Source organism: Schistocerca gregaria, chromosome 4 (assembly GCF_023897955.1).
Source record: "Schistocerca gregaria isolate iqSchGreg1 chromosome 4, iqSchGreg1.2, whole genome shotgun sequence".
Lineage (NCBI taxonomy): Eukaryota > Metazoa > Arthropoda > Insecta > Orthoptera > Acrididae > Schistocerca > Schistocerca gregaria.
This window is the reverse complement of record NC_064923.1, coordinates 265004181-265020407: the sequence shown is the minus strand read 5'-3', so window position 1 is coordinate 265020407 and position 16227 is coordinate 265004181. Positions and strand designations below refer to the sequence as shown.

The window sequence follows — 16227 nt, the reverse complement described above, 5'->3', positions numbered from 1 at the left end:
CACTTATGATCTGCAGAACATGCTGATTACTAAGTAGCATGCTCTCCTTCCTGGAATGCCTTCTATTGTAAAATACACAGCACTTCAGCAGGATGCAGAGGCACACTATGTTTCCAGCATCATGGTAACTGTAGGTTTGAGGTGGCTCTATATAGCCCATTTCATTTCAGTAACAACTACCAGCAACAGTGGAGTGTCCTCCTTTGTCTTTGAGGATTTAACTTACCTTGTTCTATCAATAGTGGTGGTGACAGAGTACCAGTTTTATTAGCTTCATGGGTGTCACAGTATGCATGTAGTATAGCACTTGCTTTAATATTACCACCTCTGTGACTTGCAAGTAACTGTTGGACAACCTTAAGCAAGCCTTATATGTATTTTTTGCTCATCAGTTTGACATCTTCACAGTCAGGCTCTTAGTTTTGAGTGATTTGCCACAGCAAGCTGTCTTTAGCAGTAAGTTCTAATGACATGTGGCTGAACACACTGAGGAATGCAAGGGCAGGCACTCAAGTAATTTTTCCAATGTTTTTATCACCGAGATTTTTCTGTGCCTTTGACCCAGTATCTACTCTTATTTTAACATTTTTGTAAATTTGTAAGTTATTTTCTGCTGTCACACATTATTAGTTTTGTACTTTTTATGTATTCAGTTCTGCTTTTCTCACCTAGCTCCTCTGGTCACCATTCCTTCCATCTTCTTTTTTTCTGCTTTTCTGTACATGAGGGGAAGTCAAGCTAAAACCTAAATATTTTTTTTAAATATTTATCAAACAAAAATGGGACGCAAGTGTATCATCTTTTGACATTGTCTCCTTGTCGTTCAACACACATCCTCCGACACATAGCAAGTGCATGGACTCCTCCAAACAAGAAAATTCTTCTGGTTGTTTGCACAGCCACTCATGTACTGCCTGCTGCACCTCTTCATCGGAATAAAATTTCTTTCCTACTATCACCTCTAAGTGGTCCAAATATGTGGTAATCACTTGATGCGGGGTTTTGTGGGTGTGGCGGATGTGGCAGAATATCAAAGTGTGAGGCCAAGCATTGTCATGTTGCAAAATTACAACATAGTCAGAGGTCCATGTCACTTTGATCTTATTGCATGCCATAGCTGGTTTTTTAACATATTGGAATATGATGCACTGCTGGTGGTGTTTCTGTTAGTTGAGTAGTATTCCAAGACAGCGTCTCATTCATCCAAAAACAGAAGTCAGCAAAACCTTCACAGCAGATTGCTGCATCTAGAACTTCTTGGGTTTTGATGATGAAGAATGGTGCCATTCCTTGCTTGCTTTCTTTGTTGTGTGTTGGTGGTAGTGTACCAAAGTTTGTCTCCTGTAATGATTCTCGCAAAGAAGCCATCACCTTTTGATCCAAAGCACCACAGATGTTCTTCACAGACATCAACGCATCACTGTTTCAGTTCTGGAGTGAGCTGCCATGGCACCTATCTTGCAGACACTTTGTGAAACTTAAGCACTTCATGAATGGTGTGATGTGCTGAGCCATAACTTATGTTCAAATTTGCGACTATTTCGTCCACTGTCACGAAGCAATTTTCATCATAATCTCTTCAACTGCTACAGTAGAGTCTGGTGTCACAACATGGTGTGCCAGACCCAGGCACTGAGTGTCTGTTGCAGAAGTCATGCCATTTTTGAACTTTCTATTGCACCCATACCTTTACTGCAGTGATAAACATGCTTAACCACACTGGACCTTCATCCACATATGGATTTCATACCTCAACTGCTCAAAAAACATATGACAGAACACTGTTCTTCCTTGATGCAAACCTTAAATGGGGCAGCCATTTTGAACTGGTATTGTGCCTGAGTTTCACTTGTCTATAGTATGCTGCCATCTGTAGGGCCTTCTTTGCATCATTGGTAACTGTGCTGCCAACTTAGAGAACAATGGCACAAAATGATGATTTTTTGTTATATTTTTACAGTTTTCATTTCACTTCCCCTCATATTTCAGTTTCATTTGCGTTCAACAATCTCTTTCAACACTATACTTTGGCCTCAAGGAAAACATCAGTAATTGGACATTTGAATCCTAGCTGCCAGTCTTGTGTTCCTTGTGACTAATTTTTTCAGGCACTTGTAAGACCTAGGTACAGTCCCCAGTACTGCCACAGAAATTATCATAGAGGAAGGACTGCAATAGAATACTATTAAAATACTGGGATTAGAAATATGGGCTTGAATGCTGACATTAACAGCTAGGAAAGTGGCATGTAGATCATGTGGCCTGTAGTCCCGTTTTCCAATGACAATTACAGCACATGATGAAACAGTGGGTACTTTGAGGGTTTGTGGATCATGGGATCACAGTAACATGAGAGAGCATACTTTAGTTTACATCTCCTTGCTTTGATTATCATCATTCCACCTATTCAGTACATATACAGATCTGCTTTATTTTTCCTGACCTTCTGTCTAGAGCAACTTCTTTTGCATGAATCAAAATATTTTCAGAAAATAAACATCTATTACCTGTTTAGCCAACCTTAGTTGTTTCGGACCACATAGTTCTTCATAGTAACATTCTTGAATAAATGCTTCGTGGCGTTCTTGTCACATCATATTTGTCAATCACAAGCTTTCAACAACTTCCTCTGTTGTCATAGTATGGACCTAAGATTTTAGTATGCTGTTAGGTACTTTAGTTGGCCAGATTATGTCATGCAGACCTTATGAATTCATGGAACTTCCATATCCTACCAGATACTATGTTAATGTCTATGACTGAATAATGTTCACAATAATGTTGATTTTATTAGATGGAGGATGACTCAGTTGATTTCTCTATTACCTTACATCATCAAGTGGCCATTTCCATGAGGATGTAGCCACTGTCTCAGTTTAAGCTGAGATCAGTATGTTTAACTATAACTTTAAACAAGACAGAGGTTACAACCTAAGTGCAGCAATGAAATGGGTGCTTGATGCTGAAAGGCTACAGAGAAATCAATTGAGTCATCCACCGTCTAATGAAATCAGCATCATTATCACTGTTCTGCAATGAAAGACATTGGCACAGTCTCTTGTGATGCATGGGAGATCTGTGATGCCTCCATGACATAATTCAGCCAACTAAAGTATCTTATTCCCTTATGATGTCAATGGAGAAAGTTGTTGAAAGTTTGAGATAGTCAAATCTGATGCAGCAAGAACCCTGTGAAGTGTTTACTCAGTTAACCACTTTTGATAACATTGTTGGAAACACTGTGATCTACAATGAAATTTAGAATAAATAAGTCGTCTTGCTCACTAAAATATTTTTTAAATATTTTATTTTAATGATGACTGGTTTCAATCTTGAAGATTATCAGCAGACCGTTACATGTCTCTGGAATGGATATAACATTTTCCTTAGAGGGAATTAGGAAAAAATGTTAAAACAACATTTACAATAAAAGTTACAACAAAATATAGAAAGATTTATACTCTTAGGTGGTATACAGAGGTGCCGAGTGATGCATGAACATGTCAAGAGACGCATTCGTCAAATGCTAGAGAATGGAGGAATATTAAATTGGTGGAGCCCCACAAATTGCCTACTGCATGACCACAGAAGGAGCCAACAAGATACAGTTGTATATGTAAACAAATAATTAAAAATAACATAGAAAAACATTAGAAATCTGTTATGAAGACCGTGCATAGAAACATGACACAAAGATGAATGTAGTACTACGTAGTAGTAGTAGTAGTAGTAGTAGTAGTAGTAGCAGCAGTAGCAGTAGCTTTATTCATCCATAGATCTCTTTTTACAAGCATATAGGACATGTCAAAGTATTTACAAGTTTAGACCAATTTAAAATAAGCTAATTCATATACACATACAATTACAGACTAGTTGGAGACATTCATTAGATTTACTCTTGGGATACAATATTTTTTTTTACAAATAACTTATTGCATAATGTAATGCCACACTGTTCACTCGTATCTCACTACCAGTCACTGCACACACTACACTCGCATTGTTTCATGACTCTTCACACACGCACACACACACACACACACACACACACACACACACACACACACACACACACACTTCAGACCCCTACTCTGTTTTGTCTAAGTAATCCTTCAGTGTACAAACTGTATTGGATAACAGGTACTTCTTAGCTGCCTTTTTTAAAAAGTGTTTGAAATTTCTTTAATCTCTTTTGGCAATTTATTGTACAGTTTTATTCCTTGCTAGAAAACACTGTTTTGAGTTTTATGTTTATTTTTCTTGGTAAATGTAAGTTGAGTCTAGCTCTTGTTCCATGGTAATGGACAGAGCTGTTTGTGCAGTAATTACCAATTTTATTTTTGATGTGTACAACTGACTAGTAAATGTATTCACACACAGTGTTTTGAACAGATCTTTACAATGAGCCCAACTATTATTTTTGGTTATTATTCTTATGGCTCTTTTCTGGAGTTTGAAAATTCTGTTCATATTTTGCATATTTGTTCCCCCAAAAAAGAATGCCATAGCTAAGAATTGAGTGTACACGTGAACAGTATGTAACTAAAAGACACTGCATGTTACCCACTGGTGATAGGACTCCAAGGGCATAACATGCTGCTGACATTCTGTTTGCTCGTACCTCTGTGTGTTCACACCACTTCAACTGGGAATCAATATTGATTCCTAGAAATATTGCAAATGTAGATGAAGCCATCAGTTTTCATGGAGATGGGTGGCATGGGGCCTATTGACAAACTGCTTAGGTGGTAAGACAGGCAAGAAGTCAGTGATGTACTGGCAACAGACACCATCGGTCACCATGGAGAGAAGAATACCAATGAGCCAAAGATGTACTGGTAATGAGCCAACCTGTTCCTGTTGCTTCAGAAATAGTCAGCCTAGAATTCTATGATAATGGCGTATCAGCAGCAAAAAATTGTCTATTAAAATGTCACATTAGTCACATTGTTAGGATGATGAATATTGTATAAATTCTATTTAAAATTATTTGAAACAAGAGATAAAAGAACAAACTAGTAGCAATCTAATACAGCAAATCATCAAATAGGTGGTAGAAATGTTTCTCTCCAATAGGAGTTCAGGAGTTTGTTTCATAAGTTTAACAGATGCTTTTTGTAATGTGCTTAGATTTAGATTTCTTCAGGGTTGTTTAGCAGGTGCCCCTCAGGAGCATTATGCAAATATGCAAAAGACAAATTTGCCTGTTGCTTTTCATGTGCAACAAAAGAGCAGCCTATATTGAAGTAAATCCAAAATTATTGCGGCCTACAAATCGACAGATATCTTAAATAACAAAATGCATAATGTGCACTTCCTTTTAGTAATCAGATTTCTCCTCTAATTTATTCAATGTTGCTCAGATTTACAGAGGAAAAGCTAAATCTCTTGTGAAATTTCATTTGTGATAGACACCACAAGAAAATTAACTTTCTGATAAATATAGTAATGCTATGCAGAAATCTACAAATAATGCACAAGTTTAATTCTAAAGTCAATCATTACAGAGATGTGTAATTCAGTAAAGCTAAAGACAGAAATTAACACCAATTTGAAACCAGAATAGTATAACACATATAATTCCTGAGGTTAAAGTTGCAACTAGATCTACAACACTCAACAAGTCCACTTACTAACAAAGAGAAAAGTAAACAACAGTTAAATAGCAATCTTCATATTGTAAAAAGCTTAAATAATAAATTGCCATCGGTAAAGCTATTGTAACTATGTATGGCAGATAAAGTGAATACCCGTGTCATCACTAGAGAAGATGAGTATTTATCTGAAACTATTCAATTTTTTAATGAAAATGACTTAAATGAAACTAATTAGCAAAGGTCCAACCTGATAAGTTTCAAACTAAACCTAACAAGTTAATCAATATTAAAAATTCTTTATTCCTGCCATGAGAAAAGGTCTCTTTGAAAGTAATGAATCCACAATTATTGAAGCTTAGGCCCAAATCAAATCACATGAACAAAATGAGCCAATACATCCAATTATTAATAATATGTTGTCCATCTTACAAACTTAAGAGAAAACTTAATGATATCTTAAACTTTGCATACACATGCGAAGAACTTATAATATTAAGGATAACTTTGAACTTGTCCAAGCAATATTTACCATACAGATGGTCCAGATGATGCTAGATTTGCCTCATTAGATGTTAAGAATATCAACATCCCAATTAAATAAACTATAGATATGATCAAAAATAATCTACTAAGACATAAAACAATGAGCACAGGGGAAATAGTACAACTTATTGAATTGTTAGAAAGTACTTTTACATTTAATTATTTTTCTTCCAATGATGTGGTTTAATGTTAAAAATATGCACCAGTAATAAATAATTCTCTACCTGGAATTTTAGCAGACATTTTGAAATTAAATTCTTTACAGGAAATCCTGAAATTATCAATAAAATATTTATTACAGGAGATATGAAGACAATACATCATTGTTCTGCAAAGGTTCAAAAGATGAAATAGACACTTAAGGTGAAGTCTTAGTAACATTCATCCAAAATTGTCATTTAATGTAGCACATGAAAATGACAAAAGAATTAATCTCCTTAACCTCAATTACCAATCCTAAAGGCAAACATTATTTTGCTATTTATAGAAAACCTACTCCATCAGATGCTATCATAAATGATACTTCCTGTCATCCACAGAAACATCAAAGAGCAGTCTTTTTCTTGATAATTCGTAGAATGTAAAAGTTCCCACTAGATTTAAATGACATTCAAAGAGAAATTGCTATTCTCAAACAAATAGCTATGGCTAATGATTTTCATTTAAATGAAGTTAATTTTTTGTTCAATAAGTTAAAATGAAAGTCCTCAGACTTTTCTGTCACAACTGCTTCAAAATTTGTTAAAATGATGTGTACGGGCAATCTGATTTTAAGAAATGTTAATAAATACAGGCAGAACTTAAGCATTTACCATCAATAACCTCCTTCAAAAAGAGTTTAAACATACAGTTGGCAAGATAGCATATATTTCAACTCTGGTGTCAATAATGTTCTTTGTACGACTGTACCAACAACGCACTGGACAAACAGGTCATAACTTTGTCATCCATTTTAAAGAGCATGCAGTGGGTGCTGCTTGAGATAATTTATTGTTTGGCCTGCACAGAAATGAACATTCTATGGCCTGTTTGATGATTTGGTGTAGTACATTACTGCTCCTTTATCTTTTGTTTTAAATTATTGTAAATACTTTTACACTCCATTTTATTCTTCTCTTACATTTACGCATTTTCAGGCATTAAGCTTGTGTATCTTCATTGGTCAGTTGTATACTCCCTGTCGAGTATTGTCACTTCAATACATACTACCAATACTTTAATAAGTCATATGCTTATGATGGGGCATATGATCTAATGTTTCACTAAATACTGACTTATACAACATTCATCATCCTAACAGCAACTAATGTGATATTTTAACAGACTCTTTCTCGCCACTGTTACACTAACATTATCAAGTTCTGGGCTGACTACATATGAACCAACAGAAACTTCTGGGCTTATTGATGTTTTCATCTCCATGCTGACCAACAGTGTCCTATGCTAGTACATCTTTGGCTCATTGATGTTCTTGTCTCAGTTGTGACTGACAAAATCCATTAACAGTATATCTTTGGCTTGTCATCTGCCTTATCACATAAGTGCTTTATCAATATGCTCCATGCTACCATCTCCATAACAACTAATGGCATCATTACATTCATCTTTACATCACATTTCTATGACTTTGTTTTTATTTTCACTTGCTGCTATAAACACTCTTTTAATTAAGAATGATGTTATCAGGCTTAGCTCCATATAGGGGAGAAGTAATCAATAATATCAGAAATAATTAATGGCATTGAAAAAGTTTTAATTAAAATTATCAATGTATAATCTCTCATCAGAGTAACACTCGCAGGAAAGCAGCGCCTCAGGCAAATCAAAGAGGGTTTAATGTGACTACTTTTGTTTATAAATCCTACTATGTAAACTGTTAGGTGGTATTGTTAGCTGTCTTGTCTTGTTTTCTGCACCCAGAATAAGTCTACATATCTGCGGCATGCGATGCAGTGGGCATTTCTGTACTATTTGCTACGGAAGGGATCAGGACACTTTTGTTAAATAGGATCTGTGGACTATACGCAAGGACGTTAAATTGAATATAAGAATGGAACTGGATACTTAACTTTGAGAAAATAATGGCATATGAAGTTTGAATGACTGCATCGAAGTATAGTAACGGACCACAGTCCTTGTTATAATATATCTGAGTAACTATAAAAATCACAGACATTTAAGTTGGCATAATTGCTGAGAGTAATTGTAGGATCAACCCTCCTTTTCCCTCTATACATAATTCAATCATTCACGATCATTTAATTATTATTGAATATCATTAATAAAAAACTAAACTGATTTCCATAATTACTTGTGTATTAGTAATTAATAAATACCATCTAAAGACATTATTATCTATCTTGTATTTGGTAATGTAGCAACAAATGAAGGGTGATTGACTGAGCAAAAATTTAACATTAATTGTCTTGAAAACCCAAAATTTAGTTGACATTACAGTGAAGATGTTTGTGGCTGCTCCATCTGAGTTACAGATATAACAGTGAAGCATATACAATAGATAACAACATAAATATCGTACGTCAGAGAAGTTGATGACAGCAGATTGAAAGAGGGTGGCTACACTGCCCATAGATAGCAGTTATTGTTTTCATAACCAATTCCTATTGGTTATCCATTTAATTTTAATTACTTTTTAATAAATGTAACTGTAGTGTACAGTGGCCATTTTAATCATTTTACCTGCTATTTTATGTTTTTTCATTTATAATGCAATCGGTTTGATTATTCTAAGCTTTTTCATTTTATCATCATAAATCTCACATTAGACCTATTGGCTCCTTCTGTGGTCATGTTGTATCTCTTGACCTACGTTCCTGCTCCACTCAGCATCTCTCCACACAGCTTTCTAAACATTGCTACAAAATTTATTGTACATGTTGTTATTGCTTGTTTCTCCTTGTTCCTGATCACCTCTAAGGAAAATGGTATTTACATTTCAGAGACATGTAATGATCTCACAATGATATTCAAGACTAAAACCTGTAACCATAAAAATTAAATATTTTTAAAATATTTTTGCAATCAACACTGATTATTTATTTAAATTTACTCACATTATTTCTGTTTGTGTTTCTTCTTTTTTATTCATGAAGTGTTACACAGGCCATAATCTTAATTTGCAAATAGCATATCGGTTCTAGGAATCAATATTGATTCCGAATTGAAGTGGTGTGAACACACAAATAGCATATTGATTCCTAAACATCTTTTAATCAAAGGCTATAATGACCTGATAAATGTATACATGATGTTTACAAAACTTCCTGGCAGATTAAAACTGTGTGCCGGACTGAGACATGAGACCTTTGCCTTTGTCGGGCAAGTGCTCTACCAACTCAGCTATCCAAGCATGACATGCGACCCATCCTCACAGCTCCAGAGTATGAGACGACGTACTGGTAGAATTGAAGCTGTGAGGATGGGTCATGAATTGTGCTTGGGTTGCTCAGTTGGTAGAGCACTTGCCCATAAAAGGCAAAGGTCCCAAGTTCAAGTCTTGGCCCAGCACACAGTTTTAATCTGCCAGGAAGTTTCATATCAGCACATACTCTACTACAGAGTGAGAATTTCATTTTGGATAAAGATATCTTTACAGTTTGGTAATTATTGGGTTGATGCATAAGTTTCTAGCATTTTTCTGTAAGTTTAATAAACACAACAGATACATGTAACAGAGACATTACTCATCAGTAATATATTCTCCCTCACTATTCACAAGAGTCTGCTCACACTGGCATAACTTTTCAATTCTGTGAATGTAGTAAACACATGGTTTTGAGGTGAAGAACTCGTCAAGCCCTGCTTGGAGTGCATTTTCATCAGGCAAGGAAGTTCTGTTGTGATTTTGGCTTACAGCATGCCATACACACACACCAAATTTTTGAACATTCCTCATTGCATGCAGATGTCAATGTGGAATGATTGCAGTTCATCACATTTGCCAGTTATTGAGTACACTGACATGAATCACTGTGGATTAATGTGTTTAAACCATCAAATCCCAAAGGTCTTCCTAAATGTTGACTAATATCAACATGATCCTCCTTAAAATGAGAAAATCATTTACATGGCGTGCTACGTCCAGGGGCACTATCCCCTTACATGGCGCAAATGTTTTGGGCTGCCTCCACTGCAGTCACTGCTCTACTGAACTCAAACAGATGAATATGTGGGAAATGTCCCAATTCCTCCACTTGGCACCCTATTTCCTAGTGTCCACAGCTCCACTCATTATCACCAAATGAAAAAATGACAATATGTAAATTCTAATAGCAACAGTGTACTACAAATAAAAAATGACAATTGAAAATAGACCCATAGAAACCAGAACATTAATATGCAAATCGAAAATGCTGTGAACTTATGGGCCAACCTATTATTGTCCTGACTGATTGAAACAGTTCAGAAGAGTTACATCCATATTGGAGAGTGCTATTAACTTTATTTTTATTTTGTGACGGAAGAGGACACCTTTTTTTTTTGAAGAAGAAGATTTCAATAAATGATCTTTGCTTAAGATTTCAATACATGTTTGAAATTGTCTTTGCTGACACCATCATGTAAAAATAAGAAATTGACTCTTGTATCTAATCTGCCTAAGGAGATACACAACTGAATCTAATGGAACCTTTGTTTCAATGTAGGTGGTCGCAGCTCCACACCAAGACAGGCTGTGTATTGCTGTAGCACAAGAATTGTCAAAGGAATTTGGTGGCTGGGTACCACCACCTGAAAGCAGTTGTTAACATAGTATTTCTGCACATCACAATGTAATTATATTGTAAATAATTATATATAATCTGTGTGTGTGTGTGTGTGTGTGTGTGTGTGTGTGTGTGTGTGTGTGCGCGCGCGCGTGCGTGCGTGCGTGTTTGTGTGTGTGTTTGTTTTGCTGCACATGTGCATGTGTTTTTGTGCAAATAAAACAATAAAATGTGTAAAACACCAAAATTAAAAATTGTGTACCATGTTTGCGTCAATAAGTGTACTGTGGTTGTGTCAATAAAATATGTTTATTTAAACTGCCTGTTTGTGTCATTTGGATTGAAAAAGAATGCATATAGTGTTATAACAGTGACACATATGTGAAGAAGAAACATTGACAGTCAGTCACTTTGGGCAACAATACTCTGTCCTCAGTGTTTGAACATACTGTGGATCTCCTCATAATGTCTGAGAAACTGGAACCAAGGATCTCACACACCCGACATTAGCATTAGGTACCCAAAATGAACAATGCTAAGGAATTACTTACTGACTGGAGCATTACTGTAACGGCAAGTTCTGTACTTTTACGAAAAATGCAAGAGCCTGTTATTTTCATATTAATTACATTGATAACAAATGTGTAAACAAAAACCATACTAGCTCAGTGCCTAAAAGGAGTAACAGCTTGGTGGCTGGAATGTCCTGGTGGATAAATGTGGGCACTTTTTTTGTTTATGCAGGATTAGCTGATATTTACTTTACTCTTCATTGTAAGCTTATACAGAAGGGTCCAAAAAAAAGTCCATAACTTGCAAACTAATTGACAGAGTTGTCTCTTTTTTGGTGAAAGTGTAGCTTAAAGTTCAACTTAAAGCTATCACTGTAGATGTTCGAAATGATCACCATTAACATCCACACACAAGCTATGCCGCAGAACTGCAGCACGAACTACTGACTGCAACGTGTTCAGTTGGATATTTGTACATGAATGTACGATGGATTCTCAAAGTTCATCCAATGTGCGTGGCTTTTGTTGATAAATGACATCCTTTAGTGTTCCCCACAGGTAAAAGTCCAGAGGTGTTAGGTCTGGGAAACGTGGTGGATACTCCACAGCACCTCTATGGCCTATCCATCCTTCCAGGTAGATTTCCGTCGACCTACGCCCTAACACGATTTTGGTAGTGGGCTGGGGCACCATCTTGTTGAAAGTAAACTCTTCCGTCTCCATACAAATCTCGGATGGCAGGAAAAATGGATGTCTGAAGCTTCTGAAGGTACATCTCACCAGCACCTGTGTCGTCAAAGAAGAATGGCCCAATCAAGCCCTGGTAAGACAACCCACATCACACATTTACTCCTGGCAAATTCATGGCTTTGTTTACATGGGCGTTCAGATCTTCGGTGGCCCAGTAGATGCAATTGTGGCGATTTACTGTACCATTGGGTTTGAACTGTACCGCATCAGACAATACAATCGTCTCTGCAAACTCTTCATCGTTGCACACCACGTTAGTAAACCACTCGCAGTACTCCATTCTGCGATATGGATTGTCCTTGTTCATTGTTTGTAGCAATCGTGGGATGTAGCACTTCCACTTTGCTGTCTTCAAAATTCGCCGAACACTTGAGCGACTCACTCCAGTTTCACGGGCACACTGTCTCAGAGACTTCTGTGTTGAGCGAGTGAATTGTTGAAACACACTTGTTACTGTTAAAGGTCGTCCAGATCGTTGTTTGTGTACATCTTTAACACAGCCTTCGGCTTCAAATTTGTCTCGAATGCGATGAATCATTAAACATGTCGGTGGCTCTGTTTGATACTCATTTCACCATTGCCATTGAACCTCATTAATATTTTCGTACTTCTAATACCACTTCAAAACTAACTTCCTTTCATTGAATTTAAGCCTTGCGCCAGCCATGTTTACTCAAGTAACTAGTTACATCTAAGAACAAAACAGTGACTATCTGGCGACTGTCCTCTGACAAAACAAAACAAAGCAATACAACACTTGTGTGGCGATTGCCGGAACTAAAAGCTATTACACTATCAAAGATGAGACAACTCTGTCAATTAGTTTCCCAGTTATGAACTTTTAAACAGTGGATACATTTTTTTGGACCTTTCTGTATATGTACAATACCAGAGTTTAACATTTCAAAATGATGTACAGTGTTTTAACACACTGGTATAAAAACCACTCACTGCTCCATGTGCTGTGTGCTCATTAGTTTTCATGTGAGATGCCAAATTACCAGGTATTCATTAATTCATAATCACAATATACCTCAGCTCAAAAGAAAATCAAGTCATTTTTATAAACTCAGAAAGTCAAATTTATTTAGGTTATGCATAAATACATGTTCATCAGACAGATAAATAGTATAGGTGACTAGTTGAATGGAATGTTTAAATATCAAAACTGTCTAACTTTAAGAAAGATTTGTTGCACACCTGGCTTTTATGTCTTAGTGTAAAACAACAGCATCTGAACAATGACAACAAAAATTAATGTACAATCTTTCAACACACAGTATGTTTATCTTAATACACAGTCACTTTAAAAAATAAATTATTTCTTGATACACAGGCCTTTTTTGACTTGGCAACAGTATTACAATGATTAGTTTATCAACGTGCAGCTCATGTGTGAAAATAAGGTGACCTCAGAAAGTACTAAATGAATGACAGTAATAGAGAGATGCAGTTCTGTTACAAGCTGCAGCATGTCATTTTATGCTGTAAAAATATTTTCTAAACACACACTCACAGGCTTAGGAACCAAATGCCACACCACACAAAGGTGCAATGTCCCTTAAGTAACAGGCAAAATTATGTCTGCTCTCTTCAGTAAACTCATAATGTCAGATTTACGTATAGTTTAATGGTCTGAAGTACACCATATATTTATTCCAAAAATATTATAAATGTATTTTACTCTTTCAAATGAATATGCAGTCATAAAAATATATTTACATCCATAAAACTGAACATTGCAGAAACAAAGCCTTCACCAAAAGCACTTCTCATGTTTCAAGGGACACTGCCATACTATACAAAGCAAACTAGTTTTGAGTTTACTGCCTTCTACGATCAGCAGCTTTAACATATGGCTTGCCACCATTACGTTCCCACTCTTTTTCAAATTCTTGCTCCAGAATTTCAGCACCTCTTCTGCGAGTTAATCCAGTTTCTTCAAGGCTAAGTTCACACATCTGCATATCATCAATGCCTGCAAACAGTATTGTAAATGTTCATGGATTTAGCCCCATGCGTAAGTACACTTTAGTACAAACTTAATGAGAATTAGTTTTAAGAAAAGTGTTTCTGCAGCCTACCTGCCACAAGAAGTATAGGTGGTTTGTCAGGATGTAGCTCCATTTGTCTTGCAACATACTGTCCATCAAAGTGTGCATACCACAATCCACGTTTATCTCCAACAGATGTTGAGGCTTCTCCCTGATTATTGTTGACTGTAGGAGGCCGAATGAATGGAATGCGGAAGTAACGTTGAGTACTTGTTGATATTGGTGCTTTCTGTACCACTTTTGGGGTTTTTGTTGCTGCAAATGAAAATTATAAATAAAGTAGGTGGAAATAATCTTATTTTCAAGAAAAACCAGAAAAAATGACAATATATGCCATGCATTTTAGACTTCTCTTATGTTACTTTGATAACAATAATATAAAAAGGCACAATTTATTACATTACACAATAAAAATCTAGGCTCTTTGCATTAAATTATATCAGTCTTAGTTCATATTTTTCAGTTAATGCAGTCTATTATACTATCACAACAGAAGACAAAGATTTAATCTCTCGTGCAGGAAAATTTCACAGAACAAACCAATGACTGATATCTGCACTGTGCTTAAATTGTGTCAGCCACAATAATAACGAAATAATCACTTAACAGACTGCAAAAATAAAGGTAATTATTATGCTCCTAGTCAGCTAAAGGCGAGTGAAGGACTTTCACACTCGTGCACAAAATTTTCCACTCTTTCCATAACATGAATTTCTCAGGAAGGCTTTGAATTTTAATGCAAATATATTGCTGTTGGTGAAAATTAAACATTTGCAAGGAACACAATGCCAAACATGAAATTTACATTGTAAAACATGATGTTTTCTAGATGATTGCACTACAGCACTACCTGGACATGTACCTACAACAAACCACAACCTTTGAACTATTGAAGCACAGGTCTAAATACTGTAGAAACTTCTATATTTTAAAAGAGATAAAGAAAAAGTTTTCAATTTCACCCAGCCTGTTTCACTTCAGGCAGAGGATGTATTCCAAATAAGTAACAGACACTGAGTGACACAAACAAGCTGTGAGTACATTCTTGAAGATGATAAGTTATCCAGTTATCTGAGCAAGGTAGAACAGTGATTAGCATACTGGACTTAATTTCAAGAGGGCAATGATTCAAATTCCCATCCAAGCATTCAGATTCCAGTATTCTGTGATTTCCCCAAATTGCTGCATACAAATGCAGGGATAGCTGTAGTTAAACCTTTCGGGATGTGAGACATCCTCAGAGGCACCTCTGAGGGTGTACAGCACAGTCCTAGACGAAACGTCAGGAATAGAAGAGTTTCTTGGACCATGACCTCACATTCTGAAAGGTTTACCAGCAGCTGTGCCATTAAGTCATTAAAGCCTACATTCTAAAATACAGGGATGATTCCTTTGTAAAGTCCATGGCCAATTTCCTTCCCCATCCTTCCATACCCCTAAGCTTGTGCTCTATCTCTAAATGACCTTGTTGTCAATAGGATGTTCAACTCTTAACACCACAGTTATCAGCTAAGATAAGTACAGTCACAATGTGGCATCAAATCTTTCCACAACAAAAGTGAAGTGAAGATGATGGATTGCCATCACAGGTTTCTTAGCAACAATCACTGGGATATATGAGTATACAACAGAGATAGAGATTGTGGTATGTTAATCATTATTAATCATTATTATGATTTACACAAAGGACTGTTGCTGTTCAGCATACAATTAAATCTGGTTATTAATCTCTGATACCTCCAGCTGCAGTGAACTGAAAACTAAAATAAAAGTGGTGATGTGCTGATGTATCTGTTTGATGAAAAGAGGAGGAAGACCTAGAAACAGGAATTCAGCAGTGTCCTAGTGTTGAAATAATTATAATACAGTTTACAATAAAATAACATTTTTGAACAATGCACAGTTGTTGATCCCTCATTGCTTGCAAATACAAAGGCTATCCAGAAGATAAACTGTTTCCATGGCATCAAAAGAAGTGGAAGGAATCTAGCAGTTGCTACACATGACTCATACAGTAGTTCAGCGTGCTCAGAACTGTGACAGTGAA

At 36.1% G+C, this 16227-nt stretch overlaps 2 protein-coding genes across 13 annotated transcripts in view; one reads left to right on the top strand and one right to left on the bottom strand.

Moving 5' to 3' along the window:
• Positions 1-11182, top strand: part of LOC126267998 (fatty-acid amide hydrolase 2-like) — a 333574-nt gene extending 322392 nt beyond the window's left edge. Inside the window, exon 11 of the mRNA XM_049973374.1 lies at positions 10805-11182. Within this exon, the coding sequence (XP_049829331.1) occupies positions 10805-10906 (102 nt within the window). The 3' untranslated portion in view covers positions 10907-11182. The remainder of the gene's footprint in view (positions 1-10804) is intronic.
• A 2002-nt stretch (positions 11183-13184) lies between these two features.
• LOC126267997 (myosin heavy chain 95F) overlaps positions 13185-16227 on the bottom strand; it is a 380222-nt gene continuing 377179 nt past the window's right edge. For all 12 annotated transcript variants that reach the window (XM_049973362.1, XM_049973367.1, XM_049973370.1 and 9 more), the window contains 2 exons: positions 14211-14435; positions 13185-14104 (listed from right to left, as the gene is read on the bottom strand). In XM_049973362.1, coding sequence (XP_049829319.1) covers positions 13950-14104; positions 14211-14435 — 380 coding nt within the window. In that variant the 3' untranslated portion in view covers positions 13185-13949. The remainder of the gene's footprint in view (positions 14105-14210; positions 14436-16227) is intronic.